This window comes from Ochotona princeps, chromosome 1, assembly GCF_030435755.1.
Source record: "Ochotona princeps isolate mOchPri1 chromosome 1, mOchPri1.hap1, whole genome shotgun sequence".
Lineage (NCBI taxonomy): Eukaryota > Metazoa > Chordata > Mammalia > Lagomorpha > Ochotonidae > Ochotona > Ochotona princeps.
Window position 1 is genome coordinate 18,281,454 of NC_080832.1, and position 18,506 is coordinate 18,299,959.

The window sequence follows — 18,506 nt, forward strand, 5'->3', positions numbered from 1 at the left end:
GTACTTCCACTATTTTGAGTTTGGCATCAACATTTCATAATATTTACACCAGTAGACTTTAAAATACAATAAAATATAAAAAGGTTGTACTTTATACCTGTAGTAAAAAAAACTAAATTTAGACAAGCACAAATCTTGTAGAAAGACAAAGCTAGTCATTATATAAAAATAGTTTTATAAAAAATTAAGATACTATCTTACTAAATCTTATCAAATGTTAATCTAATTAAATATTAATCATCACTTAACATATGCGCTCCTGAAATTGTAGTTCATGTAGAAAACAAGGATATTTAAAAACTTCACAAGACATGAAATTTGAAGATAAATTTATTTTGGTACAAAATGGAAAATTCATCATAATGGTCACTTTCATTAATATTTTTTGCAAATCCTATTACCTTCATGAATATAATTTTTACTCCAAAATAAACTTATTATTTAAATATTATTTTTATAGACTTTGAGAAATACCCTCATACATGGCCCAAAATGTCAGTGTTTATTCAGAAATGGAACCTAATCTTATCTATGATATCAGATCAAGAAGTAACTCTGATGAGAAGACTGTTATGTTTTATAGTGCATGACAATGTTTATTCCCACAACACATTTTTCCAAACGAACACATTTTTATGCTAGCGTTTTTTTCTGCTCTCATTAACTTCAAAGATCTTTAAAATCCAAATTCACTTCATGGATATGTTTGATGTAAATATTTTATGCTTCCTTAGCTTTGGGTTATGTCATAAAACCCCTTAGTGTCCCATTGAGGGAAATAGAATCTTGCACAGAAAATCAAGACTCATAAATGACTAAAGTGATAAGCAAACACAAAATTTTCTGACACAAAAAGGTATACAACAGGTTGTCTTTCTAGAATTATGCTAATTCAAAATGAAGGCTTCAGTCAAAAAATGTATCCTTTCCTGCATTGAGGCGATAGTACAGATACTCTGAATTCACCTGCAGTTTCTTAGGGATATTTCAAGAGTCTGAGCAGCATGGATGACGTAGTTTCTTTCACAGCCCATAAAGTGTAAGCTGGGTTTATGTGTATGTGCTTTGAAAACATTCATGTCTTGACCAAGATGATTACAGATTTGAGAGAGAACTGGGGCAGCAGCAACGTCAATTAAGCCCTCAGATACAAATCCGAGCCCAGGAAGGAGATAACAGAAAATGCCAAATGTTGCTTAATGTTTCCAAGAGTTAGCAACAGGATCCAAGGTGCTACCCATAACTGAGTAATTGGGAAGGGTGCTTTGGTGTGTTTAAGGGGAGTGACCACATGCCAAACCAGCCGTGACTGCATTGGGATTTTAGTATTTAACGATAACAATTTTACATGAAGCATAAATCTTCTGAATAGAAGAACTAAAAGGGAATGCCCAGGCTTTGTGACTGACATAGTCTAAAAACCTCACTGTGAAGTGAGCAGGGGCCAAGGGCGTAAATACAGACTCAGAATGCCCGTAACACTGCAGGTAAAAATGAATTACCACCACAACACTCACCCTAAAAATCTACTTGGAATTCCATCATAGCCCCAGGAATGGCCCCATAGAGGCTGTGTGAAAAGTTGTAAACATTGTCCTCAATCTGATGGCAACAGCATCTAGCAGCCCAAGTCACTCTTTGCAGGTTGCAGCGCCTCCAGGACACTTCCCCACAGATCCCATTTTCACATAGGGAAATGATGCTGCCGTAGAGAGGGGCACTTGTGGGAAGAGGCCGCGTCCAGGGCATCTTCCATGCTCCATTTTATGGAACTCACTCAAGCCAGGCAGGCACCAGAGATACAGACTGTGTCAGCAACAGTGAGATTTGCTCTCTGCTCTCAAGGTCTCCTGATCCAGTTTAATTTTGCCCGCATCATGTTCTTCATTAGGGAAGCTTTGGTGGTTTGCAAGAATATTCTCCACTAGGAATCGGGAGGCTTCATCTATGTTTACGTTGTCCTGTAATGCAAAGTAAAGAATGGATCAGTGCTGGGATTAGTTCTTAAAGGAAAGCATTAAGAGAACCACTGGCAATTACCCTAACCTGCCAGAGGGCTCATTACAAGGATAGCAGATACCACTCTCTTCTGTGATAGTAAAGTGTTTGTCTACTGAGAATTCAATGCTACTGGCTAAAGTGGCAACTGAGAAAACCCTCTCCTTTTTCCAAAAATACTCTTTCTAGTGTTCCTGTGTTTCAGTTTTTGCCTCTGAGATTCCATGAGCTATCTTTAAAGCTGAAACTGGATTTTCACTCTGCTGTGGGTTGCCACTTACAGCATTGGCATTGAAAAACTCCTGTTTCATCTAAGTATGTAGGATGCACTGTGATGGAAAATTTGAAAAGGCTAACAGCATATATAATATGTGAGAAATTTGTCATATTGTGAGTCTATCTTTGAGTACAAATAATTACTTGCATTTAGTGATCTTGCATAAATTAGCCTAGAACTATGATGTCCCTATGATGTGCGTTAATGATGCCCTACCAAATCACAAAATTTATAAGCCATGATTAGACAGGTTTAAGTAACACATAGGAAAAATGGAAACAATTTAATTTTTCATTTTTAATTAATTTCAGAAGGACAAATACATTAAAAAAAAGCAAAAGGACAGCTGTTGGCCCTGATACAGAGTGTAAACCAGAGACTTTTTAAATCTTGATCATGACTTCTAGTTATAGATTTTTATGGAAAAAACAAACAGATGTGTCCTGTCATTCCTGGTGTATAGGGAGGCATGGTTACTGAAAGTCTTGTCTGTCAGGTTTCTCAGCTAAAACATTACCCATTTGTACTAAGGTTCAAGTATAAATCTTCTGTGTCTCATCATATGATTTCCCACTGACTTTAATCCATTAATTCTTTCTAGGATAATTATTCCTTAGTGTTTAATATGACTTCTCATTTCCATTTTTTTAATCTATTTTAGTTAGGATTCCCTTTTCTGCTTATTTTCTCATTTGTATATAAGGGGGGTTATTATTTAATTTCATGAGTTGATTGTAATGCTTGCTTGCTTGCTCACATTGTCATGGATTTTTGGAGCTCTCATGCATGGGCTCCTAGAGTTTGTGATGTGTCTCCATCATTTTGTGAGTGTTTCCTTGGTTTCTGGCACCACAGAATCCTTAGGCACATCTCTACTATCTTTCCTATCCACCCTGGATCAGCCATTGCTCTAGGGTTGCAGCGTTCTTTTGACTGATGAACAAATATTTCAAACTAGACTTCTGGGGACCATTCATTTGTTAGATAGTGTCATTGCTTCTAAGTTGTCTTAGCAGATACCAGCTGGTTACAATTTGCATTTGTGCATCTAATATCTATATCCCCTTCAGCTGACTGTGTATACTTATACATGAATATGTATGTGTGTATATATATATCTGTGTACCTATCTAAATGCCAACTATATATATTCATATACATGTATATGTATGAAACTTGGAGTTCATATTGATATCTCCACCATAAAATAATTTCAGATCATGTGTTTCACTGAATTTCCCCTTATTTGTTATTCCTATTTTAGACAGTTAGGAATCTAGAATAATTATACCATTTATTTGGGTGTCTTTCATTCCATCAATAAATGTTTTTCGGCCTCCATTTTCAAGATTAACATCGATGTTAATTCAAGTATTGATCCTTGAATGGTCAAGTTCATTCAGTCCCATCATCTCTATTGTATGACATAATTATAAAATTTTATAACTGTATCATTTCAATGTTTTACAAAAAGAAAGTCTCACACTACAATGAAATTAGTAAAAAAAATGCATATTAGACATCAAGTCACTGGACAATCAAAGAGTTCACAGAAAATGAATATTATGAAAAATCAATGAATGGACTTCAAATGTGGGCGCTTTTTCTTCACCAAAAATAGACTTCTCAGTTGATTCTACCTTCCAAAAACCTTTCTGAAGTACCCTTGTGTTTGTCTAAAGGTGAAATGTTGAAATTCATGAGCTCAAAATTTTCTTTTGGCTACATTCATTCAGGAACCCAAGCCACTAGAATTGAATTAGAAATCTGATGAAGTTAGATGTTGTCAGCTCAGAAATTAGCTATTAGTAATCTTAGGTAAGTACTTCAAGCTCAAGCTAAAAAATATATAAATTTTATTATTATTATTGGAATTTCTGGGACTATTACTTATCACTAAGGAAATCCTGCAGCAGCCATTTCTAAGATGTTTTTAGGGAATAAAGCAGATCTGAAATTTCAGCTATTGCTATTTCCTTCTCAATTCCACAGGTGATTTCTTCTATAAAAAACAAGCTTAGGACTCAACAGGCTCAGGTTACAAGCAAGCTGCATCTGTGGTTATGAAATTACAGATTCTTTGGGGAAAAATGACTTATTATATGCAAGAGTAATTAATACTGAAACAAGAATTTTATATGTGATACAGAAAACTTTTGTATCAAGTTGTTTGTTCACATGAGCAGTTATATATATATTTTTCCCCAAAACTGGGAAGTAAAGCAAATCTCGTAGTAGCTGCACAGAGCAGATGGGACATGGCTGCTAGGGACATGGTCCTTCTCTGTAGGAAGCTTCTCCTTCTGCGATTTCGTCCTTGCCTTGCTAAGTGTTCATGTGGCATCTCAGAACCCTGACTTTATTCCACCACCGCTTGAAAATTTACAACACTACATTTTAAGATGCAATATATTGAGACCAGCAGTTACTATCCAGAGGTACATGATCCTTCCTTCAGGACACATCTGCTGTTTTCAATGATCTATCACTGCCCAGTAACTTCAGCCTACTCTTATGCAATGCATCAGTGCTGGCTTAGAGCATTCTCATCATCATGGCCATCAAACTATCACTTCTAGGGTGAGTTTCTAATGAAAGTAAAAACAAACTTACGATAAGTCTCTGGAGTAAGATAGATGATTAAGAACAGTAATACATACATATATGTATATGAATGAAATATAAAGGAAATCCACAAAATGCATACTGAAACCTGAATTAGCTGAATTAACATTACCACATGCATAGCCTACTCCTTATTTGGCACCAAATATTGCCTTACGGTTATCTATATCTGGTGGTACTTAACCCTTTTTTATGAAACGTACAGTGCATAAACCTCATCATATGCTACTTATATAGGTCCCCAGTTTACACTTTTCTTTCTGAAACAGCCAAACTAAGAATTTGGAAAACTATCTTAGTGGATTTTTTACCCTTGAAAGAAAAAAAAAAAAACATGTTAACCGGCTTCACAAAATGGATTTTTCAATAGTTATGAAGAAGCATGCCACAATTTTTGACATTTTGCTCTTACTAAAATCTTTCATGATTTTCTTAATCTAAACAATATGTAAATCGATCTTATCTCTGCTTCAATGCCTTTATTAGGTCTGCATGTCATAAACTTCTTTGTCAGTGAATTTAAAATCCTTGTGCTGGATAATGCACTTGAAATCTGTACACCTAACTGAGGTACCTCAATGAACTAAACACAAATGAAGTTTCATTTGCTTTTCGCTTTGACTAGTAACTCAGTTTTCTTTTAATGTCGAATCTGCCCTCTGTGCACCTCCCCATTAGCCCACGTGTAATGCAATTCTGCCACAGGTTGAGAGAAACTATGCTAAATCCATGCTATACTTTCCTTTCCTAGGCATCCAGAAGCCACTGGTACCTAACTCTTGGTAGCAAAACAAAACAGCAGAATCACAAGGAAAGCAGATCTTACCTTTGCAGAAGTTTCAAACCATCCAGTGAAGCCATGTTGTTTGCAGAATTGGTCCATCTGGGAGAGATTCTGGCCACCATCCCTTTTCTGGTCACATTTGTTAGCTAGGAGCACAGCGGGGATAGGGTTGCCATTGGGAAGGTGAACTTTGCTATCCAGATCACTTTTCCACTTTAAGACTGCCTCAAATGTGGAACTTCTTGATATATCAAAGACTACAAACGCACCCACAGCTTCCTTGTAGTACACTCGGGTCATGTTGCCAAACCGCTCCTGCCCTAGAAATAAATATGAGAGATTAAAAACCATGAAGGCAGAACATGTCTTCTTTGGTTATTGCCCTACTGGCCATCAGGATAATTCTGTTGATATTTTTTTTTTTATTTTTTTTCAACTTCAGAGGAACATTAACCGGTGGGTTAAGGTAAACCCTAGAGAACCCTCATCCATAAAGCCAAGGGTCTGATGATTTGGTCTGAGTCCACAATGAATCAGTCTCATGTTCCATTTTCCATCAAAAGATACAAACTCTATTAGCATAAAATCTATTGCTTCTTCCTCCTCCCATTTTGATCTAATAGGTACGAAGAAGAAGAAGAAGGAAAAAGAAAAGCTGAAGGAGGGGAGGGGGAAATCAGAAATGAAGTGTTGTAGGAAGAAGACAAATGCAATGTGTCAAATACTAGTCACACACATTAAGTCTAGAGATGAGATTAAAAAAAGTTCTCATCTTTCCTTCCCATCTCTGGACTTTATCCACTATGATTCAACGCAACAAGATTGGTCTTCTGTGAGAAGCAGATACATGGAAACCTACTGTTTTGAACAACAACAACAAATCATACCATCTGATGGGCTATCACAAGAGGAATCATTGGTAAATCTTCAAATATCCTTTGCTTTTAAAATGATTTAAATTATGATGAACACTTTCGGAACAACTTACTCCACATATCACATGGTATTTGCGGGGTATTCTCTTATTAATACCACACTGATCTTTAACATAAGAAAGTTTTATCTCCACATGACAGATGGTTTATAACTCTCCAATCTACGATAAAACACTATGATAGAACATCTTCCTGTCAAAACATATGATACAACATCGTTTTTGTCTATATTTTATAGATAAATTGCAATCCACGCTTTAGTTGCACAAATGCAAAGCTAACCCAAACTACATTTTTCCTTGTGAAATCGACAATACTATCACGTGCATATACAGATTTCCTTATGGGATAAAGAAAGAAGAATACAGTTCTCAGTTTATAAGGATAAACTTAAATGTTCATTTGCTTCATGGTAACTCCTAATGCTGGTTAATCTAAAGCTGTTTTACAATTGTTTGAAGGTCTCAGTCTTATTATAACAAATATTCACATATGAATCTCATATCATGTTCATTTTTTACTTACAAAATGAACATGCCCAGTCAACTCTATGCTATTTAATGAGAATGCTAATATTTATGAAACATTGGCATTATACCATATCCCATAACTATATTGATATTGCAACTCTTTACACAGTCAATATTGATATCTTTCAGAAAGTCTAATCAGATAATTTAACACACTTCAATTATAACTTCTACTGGAAAACATATGCTAACAATGACATTTGTTTTTATGAAATTTATTTTTTCATCTTATAGGAAAGGATGATAATGAGAAAATTAATCTCATTAATTTAATCATGGTTAAGAAAATTTGAAGATTAGAACTTTAGTATAATTACATAATTATAAAAAAGTATTATTCGGATCACTGTCTTAATTTACAGTAGAGGACATGTGCCAATCTAATAAAAGTATGTGTGGTGGCGTACTGGATGAGTCCACTGCCTGTGATGCCGGCATCCATTAAGAAAGACAGTTCAAATTCTTGCTGCTTCACTTCTGATCCCAGTTTTATGCTAATGCTTCTGGGAAAACAGTACCAGGTGCCATGAGTCCATGATGGAAAACCTGAAGGATGGTGAGAGCCTTGGCTGCTGCAGCCACTCAGGGCAGTGAACCAGAGAATGGAAGAGAAGTGTAGAAATCCAGACATTCTACAGAGTCATTAAATTGTAATGAATTTTGCTAAAAAACAAAACAAAAAGCAAAAGTAAAACCCTAGTCACAGTCATGGTCAAGTAATTCTCACATAAGCTTCCTGATAAAACACATGACACATAAACTTTGGTCGCAGAAGTTTTCATTGCTTTTATTGTTTTGCATGATACAGTTTTGTAGGCATAAGAATTCCTCCTCCCCTTCCTTCATTCTATTCTCCTGCCCCTAACACACACATGCCAGTTTCCCCCAAATTATTATAATTGCATAGTTCTTCAGCAACAGTCACAAGACCTTCATTCTGCTGTTTAAGTGTAACATGGCACTCACGGTATAGGGGACGGTGGAAAATTTAGTAGTAAATTATCAAGTTAGATCCCAGAAAGTTTGGGGATTAAAAACTCTCCTACAATCCTCAGATCACATTGTACTTTTTTTTTTTTTTAAAGATTTTATTATTATTGGAAAGCCGGATATACAGAGAGGAGGAGAGACAGAGAGGAAGATCTTCCATCCGATGTTTCACTCCCCAAGTGAGCCGCAACGGGCCGGTACGTGCCGATCCAAAGCCGGGACCAGGAACCTCTTCCGGGTCTCCCACGCGGGTGCAGTGTCGCAAAGCTTTGGGCCGTCCTCGACTGCTTTCCCAGGCCACAAGCAGGGAGCTGGATGGAAAGTGGAGCTGCCGGGATTAGAACCGGCGCCCATATGGGATCCCGGGGCTTTCAAGGCGAGGACTTTAGCCGCTAGGCCACGCCGCCGGGCCCACATTGTACTTTTTAAACTACCATAAGTATGTCACACATCAGAGTCTCAACAATTAATCAGCTGAATAAATGAAAAGAGAAAGCAGTAAAACTATAAAATTATATATCTAATAAAGTACTCGTATCTATGCTATGTAAAAGTATATAAAAAATTCTTAAGACTTGAGCTAAGAAAACACAAAACTCCAAATAATAAAGTAATCACAAGATTGGAATAGACAGCTAAAGTGCAAAATATTCTTGTTGTGATAAATATCCTAGGTATGGGGCCCAGCGCAGTAGCTTAGTAGCTAAAGTCCTTGCCATGCATGTTGTGGGATCCAGTTCATACCCTGGCTGCTCCACTTCCCTTCCAGCTCCTTGCTGGTGCCATGGAAAAGAAGTAGAGGACAGCCCAAAGCCTTGGAAACCTGAATCTGCATGGGAGATCTGAAAGAAGTTCCTGGCTCCTGGCTACAGATTGGCTCATCTCTAGCTGTTGCAGTCAGTTGGGGAATGAACCAGCAGATGGAAGATCTCTCTCTTCATCTCTCCTTCTCTCTGTAAATCTGACTTTCCAATAAAAATAAATGAATCTTTAAAAAAATGCTAGGTATGTCCCTGCTGTGTCTCATGGCAGAATAGGACTTGGTAGTAGAAGAAGTCTATAGTTATTAAATACAAACATAAGCTTTGTTTTGTTGCATGTTGTGTGTGCATGTGTACATTAAAAGCTTGTAGCAAGGGCCTGGCGCAGTGGCCTAGCAGCCAAAGTACTTGCCTTGAAAGCGCTGGGATCCCATATGGGTGCCGGTTCTAATCCTGACAACCCCACTTCCCATCCAGCTCCCTGCTTGTGGCCTGGGAAAGCAGTCGAGGACTGCCCAATGCCTTGGGACTCTGCACCTGCGTGGGAGACCTGGAGGAAGTTCCTGGTTCCTGGCTTTAGATCAGCACAGATCCGGCCATTGTGGCCCCTTGTGGAGTGAATCATTGGACAGAAGATCTTCCTCTCTGTCTCTCCTCCTCTCTGTATAACTGACTTTACAATAAAAATAAATAAATCTTTTTTAAAAAAAGCTTGTAGCAAATACGAAACTTTAGTGGAACTCAGGAGAATCTTCCTCTTAATAGATCTGTTGAATTAGTTCACCCTAGTTCAGCGGACCTTTAGGCAACACCACCTTTTTATCAACGTTCTTGGAGTCCCTGTTACTACCAGAATGAGGCATGGCAATCACTTCACACAGACTCCTGTTTTATACCCAAGAAAATAGAATCCCATGCAGATGAGATGACTTATATTTCTGAAGTCCATGCATTGTTTTTAACAACAGGCAATTTCCTTGATATTTCCGAAGAGCCTTTTCAATGTCTAGTAGAAAGGAGAACTCCTAAACACAGTGAGAATGTGGAACATGGCAGGGAGCTCAGAGCAAAATAAGGTTTCTCAACTTGAGTGAAAACCAAAACTACCCATCATGATAGACTGCAACATTACAGGACCTACCTCTCAGAATTCTTTTCAATTTTTTTAAATTTGTATTTATTTTGTGGGAAAGAGAGAAAGATGCAATTAGGGTGAAGAAGAAAAGAGCGAAGGAGAGAAAGATGGGAGGCAACATGTTCGACTTAAAACCAATACATTTTCCAGTTGTCTTTACAACAAGGTGCCTGCATGAGACTGGGCCAGAAGTCAAGGAATACAGCCTCAAGATAGCTTGGTGTGAGTGACCAAACTCATCCACGAAGACTCCGTTCTGCCCAATAGACTGCCCTCCTACAGACTTGAGATGCAAGAGAATTAACCTCTCTGCATAAATCATGGCATACAAGGCTGTTTACAGGATGAAGGCAAACGCTCTATTGTTTTCATCACTTCTGAATGTCATCAAAATCTCAAGTAGCTTTTAAAAGACAATGAGTACTACTGAAAACTTCATGCTGAAAATCTATGAAAAGGAAAGAATAATACACACACATATGATGGCTAAAATATATATTTTTAAAATAGCACTGTCGCCATGGAATAATGCCTGGCGTTCGGTGAGGTGTCTCAGTAACAAGGCAAATATCTCTAATCACTTTCTTGCCTGTCCATGGCATGCCTTGCTCTACAATGTTATACCGATAAAACAGTTTTGTTTCCTCCAGAACAAAAACCACAGCAGAGATAAACATTTCCAAATGCATTAGTCATGCTGGAGTCCGTGAACACTGTCTACCTTGGAATCGCCATGCTTCCCAAGTACGCGAGCTACAACAATTGAAATCTCTGGATTGATCATGGAAATGGTCCACAATGGCCCCAAAGAGCATAACATATGAGTCACATGTTTTAATTTAGGAATAGTCAGAACATTGGAGCTTTAAAAAGGATTTGCGCTGCTTTTGATGAAATTTTATTACAAACTTTGTTTTTATCCCAGTGAAATTTGTCTCCATACAGTGCTGCAGATCACATGCATTTGGTTATTACCACACTTTTCTATTTTTAGGTTATAGAATCTCTGAAAGCTTCTAATTAAACTAAACTGGTAGAATGGTTAAACAAATGGCTGAACAAAATAAACGAGTTTTAGAACTTCCTGTTGGCATTGGCCTGTCTCCCTTACTACTGAGAGAATATTTTCACTCAAATGGGCTACCGTGGTCAACTAAGAATGATAACATATTGAAAAGAGAAAGGCAATAGTGTATGATTAACAGAAGGATTTCAATGTACAGTTAATACAAACATGCTGTTATAATGACTGGACAAATGTAAATTTAGTTCATACTATGGCACCCAAAGGTGAACTGATAAAAATCTAAAATAGGACGATATGATGCAGGCATCATGACACAGTGGGATAAACCACTGGGATGCCTCCATTCTCTGTCAGAGTGCCTGGGATGAGTTCCTGCCTCTGCTTCCGAGCTAACTTAGTGCTGATTCACCTGAAATGCAGTAAATGATTGCTTAAGTACTTGGTTCCTTGTGATGCGTGCGGGAGACTCAGAGTTCCTGGCTTCTAGTTTCACATGGCCCAGACATTTGGGAAATAAACCACTATATTTAAGATCTATCTCTCAGAATGTTTTTCAAATACAGAAATAAATAAAGCTTGAACAAATAAAATGGGATGTGGTTTGGAAATTCAGTACAGCAACACAGCTTGCACAGGATGAAGAAGGCAAGACTGTGTGAGCTATATCACTCCTACATAACAGAGATTGTAAAATGTATTTTAAATAGATGTGTGTTATGACTACCAATAAGTGGAAAGCATCTCATTGGACTAGTCCCGGTTTAAGACACAAACTGCAATGAATCACACAGACAGCATAGAAACATCGTTTCCTCCTACTTAGAAGATGCTTGAATATTAAGAATCACAGACTGATAAGGTCTGGAAAGCATCAGATCTAAATATTCTAGATTTTTTCTCAGAAAAGTTTATAGGACAGTTTCATGAGATGACAAGAGAAGATCCTTGGAAATTGAATTGGTAAAGTTCAAGAAGGAACATGGAAATCAAGACCAACACTGCATTCAGAATGGGATTCAAGGTGGTAACATGAATTAAAATATGGCTTCTGTAATTCATCATCTATCCAAAGCCTGTATTTTAGATTCATATAAGTTTCTGAGCAGATCGTCCCCAAGTGTCCTTTGGATCAGAGGAGTGTAACTCATTCAGATATTAAATACTGTCTGATCCTAAAGCGGAAAAATCAATCAGTTCATGAATACTGAAGTATACAAGATCTGAAAAATTTATTCTACATAAGTGGAGACATTGATTATGATTTAGCATAGGCCAGCAAGTCCGCCTGGCTAGAACATCTTATTGCTGCTAATGAAAAATAAACTTACAGTAGCTAATAAACTAAAGCTTCTTTATCTGCATTAAAGGAGGACCAGATGTACCTCCTGCTTCATTTGTGCATGTGCATTTTTTAAGCTCTCTTCCAAATCTTATGCAAGACTTTGAAACTTTAGCATGTTTCAGTTACAAATAAATATCAGTCTCGGGTCCGGTGCGATAGTGTAGCGGTTAAGGTCCTCGCTTTGAATGCGCGGGGACCCCATTTGGGCACCGGTTCTAATCCTGGCAGCTCCACTTCCCATCCAGCTCCCTGCTTGTGGCCTGGGAAAGCAGTCGAGGACGGCCTAGAGCACTGGGACCCTGCACCCGCGTGGGAGACCTGGAAAGAAGATCCTGGCTCCTGGCTTTGGATCGGTGCAGCACCAACCGTTGCAGCCCCTTGTGGAGTGAATCATTGGACAGAAGATCTTCCTCACTGTCTCTCCTCCTCTCTGTACATCTACCTTTCCAATAAGAATAAATAAATCTTAAAAAAAAAATCAGTCTCAGTGAGGTATGTATTATGACAGCAATTGTTTTATTCCCCAAAGCATTGAATTGCACATGTGTTTTAAGATTTATTTTTACTGCAAAGTCAGATATACAGAAAGGAGGAGAGACAGAGAGGAAGATCTTCCATCCAATCATTCATTTCCCAAGTGACCACAATGGCCATTGCTGTGCCAATCCAAAGCCAGGAGCCAGGAACTCCCTCCAGGTCTCCTAGACTGCTTTCTCCAGGCTACTAGCAGTAAGTTGGATGAGAAGCAGGGCTGCCACAATTAGAACCTGTGCCTATATGGGATCCTGGCATGTTCAAGGCGAGGACTTCAGTCACTAAGCCACTGCACTAGTACCTGCATATGCATTTTAAATCTAATTCCTTCAGTGCCCTGAAACAAGATTTGTTAATGCCTGTCCTGTTGTTAATCTGAAGAGTTTAGCTGAATCTGCTTTGCTACACTTTGAGGAAAACTCAGCAACTCTTACCTATGACACTAGGAAAAATTTTCCAGAACAGACGATTGCCAGCTTCCTTACAAGTCTGCCCAGCACTACAATGGCTACAGCCACTATCAACAAGAAACTAGTAATAACTCCGCACACTGGGTGAGACATGTCAACAGGCTGGCTCCACCTACTGCTTTACAATCAGGGATTATTTTGGCTCCGTGTGAATTCAGTATGATCTCTGTTACTACACAATGCAAATATGTTTAGTCACAGGGTAAATTTTGGGAGTGCCCTTCAATTTTTCTTCTTCATATCATTTCCAGTTAATTTATGAACTAGGATTCATGAGTAGGTCAACACTCAAATAAAACATAATAATGTGGCTTTCCAAAAACAGCACTAAAAGCTAACCTATATTTGAGTCTTAATTTCCCATTACTCAGTAGGATCTCCTCTTTGGATGTCTTTCTTACAGAGTGGGCCTGGTAATTTGGGGTTCTCTCCTCAGTTGACCTCTGATTCCACTGATTACTTGATGAACATAGTACTTTTCAAACAAAAAATGGCTAGTACACAGAAAATGTTGAAAATTTCCAGCTGCCGCTTTCCTTCTTGGCCAACGCACAAGCTTTGGATTTAGACAAAAATACAAGACTCTCTACCCCAAGCAGGCACATGTCTGCCAGAGACTGCTGAACATTCAACGTGCCCCCTGCCTGGCGAACTCCGTCTGAGAAGGAATGAAAAGATGATGTCCAGGAAGAAAATCCTCCCTACTGCTGTTATCATTTCAAGTCCCCACAGAGAAACACTTTTACATTGAAGCTTCCAAACACAATTGTGCAATGCAACAGTTACACTCATTCCCTTCAGTGGGACCTAATCATAATTCAGTAGCTAAATGCCTTATAATTCTACCTGGAGAATGAGGTTAACTCCACCTGCCTTCCAGGCACGGGTTTAGCTTCACTGTTGAGGCAATTCACAGCTGCACTGAGCAGTCCTGGGGAGGAGTCACAGGAGAAAGCAACTAATGCCACCCACCACTTTGTCTTAGATCCTGAGGCAGTACGGCGTGCATTACTGCCCTGTGCAACGGCAGGAAGTGTTTCGAAAGAAGAGCCTGGCTTCAGGAGATGACTTTTCAAATGTGTGTTTGGTTTTTGGTGACAGAAAAGGAAAGCTGCATGTGGGCTGATTGCTCCCCGCCTCTGATGGTCTGTTGTGCCTGAATGTATTCTCTTCTGACACAGAGGAATCTGCTCCTAAGCAAGGTGTGTAAAGGTTTTTCACTTGAACATTTTCTCCTGTGTGAGAGAGGACCTGCAGATGAAAAGGATACTGCCGGGAAGACAGCAGCCATGCATTCTCCATACGTTGAGCTGGATGTGGTGTGTAGGACATGGGGAACTGTGGTGCCCCCCAACTCAAAAGGAACTCGCATCTTAAAGCTCTCTTGCTCACTGCAATTCTTAAACTGACAATGAATGAGCAGCATACTTAAAATTTCCAAACATTCCATCTCTCTTTAAAGGCTACATACGCACCCCAACCAGAGTCCAAGTATTCACAAATTAGGACAAGGGGGACCGTAGCTCCCCAAAGAGGGGACCACAGAAAGCCAATGCCAAGGACAGTGTATGTCATGGGTGGGATGACAGACAGGGAGGGAGTCCAAGGGCGGGGTGGGAATGTTTTGGGTTGGGGTGGTCGTTGTATGCAATTCAGAGAAGCTTCCTCACATTTTTTCCTTCTAATTCAGCCACTATTTTATTTTATCTACTAACACATATTTAATTGTTAACAGTGTTTCTTTTTAAAATCCTTTTCTGTTTTTACTGTTACTATTTCTCCTGATAGTTTTATAGGTAGAGGGATTCCCCCTCCACTTCCCTTTCTCTCACTCCACTGTCCCCCCAACACCATTTCCCCCATATTACTACTACAGTCCTTCAGCAACACTCTCAAGTCCAACATTCTGCTGTTTAATGACATTCTATCATTTGCAATAAAATGATTCCAACGAGAGGCCATAATGCTCAGCGAAATAAGCCAATCCCCAAAGAACAAATATCATATATTCTCACTGACATAATACAACTTTCATGCAAAATAGAAGATAGACGCATAGGCAAACAAGTATCTACATATATTCTCCTAGGTGAGCTGTATAATGGAGACTGGCATACCAGGAAGTGAAGACACATTGTGGCGACATCTCTACTCCTGAATAAAAGGAGCACTCCAATGAAACTCTTACATATAGCTGGACATAGGATTCTAGACTTTCCACCATAGCCAATATCTACTATGCTGATACACCTCCCCACTTCCCTAGGAGAAAAGGCCTCCCCATGACAGCAAGGAATGTGAGGGAAGAGTTCCCCACACAAAGGCAAGACTTAACTCTAAAGCAAATGAGAAAACCAGTCTGAGAAAGCAGCTTCTTTGACACTTGGTTGTGTCACAGGTTAAGTTCTTTCATCATACTTAACCTCAGTTCTAACTCAGGGAGAGAAGCTGGCACCCTGGGAAACGGCCATTACCACCTCCCCTAGGCAGCTATTCCTGGTGCATTGTATGGCTGTCATTACTTAGAGTTAAAAGTCAGGAAAAGCACCCCACCCCCACCCCAGGCCGCATCCCTCACTTCCATCCAGTCGCCAGAGAGCCAGGGAAGAGAACGGGCTTCCCCAGGATTCTCCAAGCCACCTAATTCTTGTGGGGTTAACCTCCAGCTTTAAACGTCCTCCATTGCTTCTGCCCATCAAACGGCTCTCATCCCACTGGAATCCAAGCAACCAAGTTCTAAGCTTTCACAGACAAGTATGAAGGAGGAGAAAAAGGCAGAGGCAGGGAGAGAGGAGGAGGTCAGGTGCACAGACCAGGCACGAGTCACTGGGCAGCTGCGACGCTTACCAGCAATATCCCACAGCTGCAGGCGCACCAGCGTCCTGCTATCCCAGTTGAGGACTTTGAGCGCGAAATCCACCCCGATGGTGGCTCGGTAGTGCTGGGAGAAGAGTTGATGGACATAGCGCTTGATGATGCTGGTCTTGCCGACGCCAAGCTCGCCGATAACCAGCACCTTGAAGAGGTGCTCGCGGGTCTCGGGCACTCCGGAGGCGGCCGCCCCACGACTGGGGTCTCCGGCTCCCCCGCCTGCCATGAGCGCCCACGGCTCTGGGGCGCACGGCGGCCCCTCTGCCCTCCGCGCTCTGCTCCGCCTCGCCTCGCCTCGGGGGGCCGTCCGAACCCGCCCTTGCCGGGGACCCCGGAAACTTCCCGGAGGACGAGCCGCCCTCCGCCGCGCGCTGACGCCGCCTGACCAGTCACAGGACCCGGAACCGTGGCCCTCGCGGCCGGGGCGGGCCGGGGGCAGGGCCAGTGGCGGGGTTAACTGCAGGCCGCCTCCTCCAGCTGCCCGCCTGCCAGCGCCACGGGGCACTAACTCTCCTGAGGCGTCTCCCTCCAGGCGGGCGGACCCCCTGGTGAGTCCCCCGAGGCTGCCAGCAGGGAACCCCATCTGTCTCCAGTGATTCCCCTTGGGCCTGAGAAACTGCTGAGGACTCTGGGCCTGCAGGGATGGCCAGGGAGGGGATGATCTGGGAAGAATCGCGCTTCCCTCCTCTACCCGGAGGGAGTTGAGCACCCCGAATTACTTTGGCCGGTCTCTAGCAGTCCTCTTCAGAGGAAGTGAAAGTCAGCGGCAGAAAGAGCTGTTGACATTGGGTCGCTGGAAGTTCCAGTAGATTTTTGAGGATAGTTTTCCTACGTGTACAGATTCATATTCCTGCCAAGAGTGTGCAAGGGCTCCCCCCTCGTCACTCCCTTGCAAACGCTGATTTTCCTGTTGACAATACTCACCCTAAGAAACGTAAGGGGATATCCCATTGTGGTTTTGGTTTTCATTTCCCGATCTTCAGAAAAACTTGAGTGTCTTTTCTTCTATAATTTTCTTTGTCTGTTTGTCTTCTTTCCATTTCTAAATTGACTATTTCTCTATTTTTGCTATTAAGCTCTGTGCTGCTTTTTTTTTTTTTTTTATCTCTTACCACCCATATCATCTTACAAACTCTAGGCTATTTTTTTTTGCTTTGCAGAAGCTTTTCAGTTTAATGAAATCTCATTTGTCTGTTTTCTATTTTTCTTTTGAACGGTGATTTGAACTTGGATGTGAACTCTTTTTAAACAGAGTTGAAATACATAGAAACAAAATAGAAAGATTGAGGGCCGCTGTTGTGGTGTTGCAGGTTCAGTTGCTGCCTGTGTTAGTTTGTGGAAGATGGCCCCGGAGTGTTGAACCACTGCATGCGCCTGGGAGACCCTGATGATGTTGCTGGCTCCTGGCTTTGGCCTGGGCCTACTCTGGCCTGTATAGCCATCAGGGGAATGAACCAGCACATAGAAGATCATTCTCTCTCTGTTTCAAATGAACAAATATATAACTATTACTTTAGTAATGTAAAGATGGTAATGGGGCCGAGAGATGTAGTTTAAGGACAAGAAATTGCAAACATATAAGGTAGATAAATTTTAGAGATCTAATGTACAGCATAAAAGCTCTACTTAATGGCTTTATATGGTATACTGGAAATTTCCCCAAAAAGCAGATTTCAGTGCCTTTACATTTGAAAGACAAAGGCTAAACCTGTAAGGTGATGAATATGCTAAGCTCACTCAGTAACTATTTTGCTGGGTATATCCATACATCACCTAAGAATACAATACAAGTAAATAATATAATCAACTTAAAAACAGCTCTTTACTACGTGGAGGAGTGAATCTAAGAAGAAACATCATCTGGAAAGTCACTTCATTTGTTTTATTTAATGAACAAATGAGCATTTCTAAGTCTTCACCTGGCATTGTTAAAATAGATTGAAAGGTTCCAGATAAATGTATCCCAGAAATGAGAGAAATGAGTCGGAAGGAAGACTCTTAGAAGTTCAGGAGTCTTCATTCACCAGCCAGCACGGACTAGTGGACTGTCCAATACCTTTGCAAGTAAAGAGGGAAGCAGACTCCATCAGCCATGTCCAGGGTGTTTTGTATTTGATCTTAGCCAAAAGGCTGAGAAGCGATTGTTCAGGGGGTTTCAAGCAATGATCATCCAATCAACTATGAGCACACTGGCATATGATGCAGATCATTCAATCAACCAGGCTTG

General features: G+C 40.4%; 1 protein-coding gene across 1 annotated transcript; it reads right to left on the reverse strand.

Moving 5' to 3' along the window:
• Window positions 1-206: 206 nt before the first annotated feature.
• On the reverse strand, window positions 207-16,650 carry RAB32 (RAB32, member RAS oncogene family). Its single transcript, XM_004587296.2, has 3 exons — window positions 16,256-16,650; window positions 5,727-6,004; window positions 207-1,961 (listed from the first exon to the last, which is right to left on the reverse strand). Exons 1-3 carry the CDS (start codon window positions 16,503-16,505, stop codon window positions 1,812-1,814), a joined length of 678 nt encoding a protein of 225 aa, XP_004587353.2. The 5' UTR covers window positions 16,506-16,650; the 3' UTR covers window positions 207-1,811.
• Between the last annotated feature and the right edge of the window lie 1,856 nt (window positions 16,651-18,506).

What these genes read in the sequence shown, in the direction of transcription:
- RAB32 (XM_004587296.2), bottom strand. Translation starts at nt 16,505, where the DNA reads ATGGCAGGCGGGGGAGCCGGAGACCCCAGTCGTGGGGCGGCCGCCTCC. An exon ending in GCAGCTGTGGGATATTGCTG is followed by an intron (nt 6,005 to 16,255) that starts GTAAGCGTCGCA and finishes ATTTATTTCTAG; the next exon opens with GGCAGGAGCGGTTTGGCAAC. An exon ending in GGTTTGAAACTTCTGCAAAG is followed by an intron (nt 1,962 to 5,726) that starts GTAAGATCTGCT and finishes TTTGCATTACAG; the next exon opens with GACAACGTAAACATAGATGA.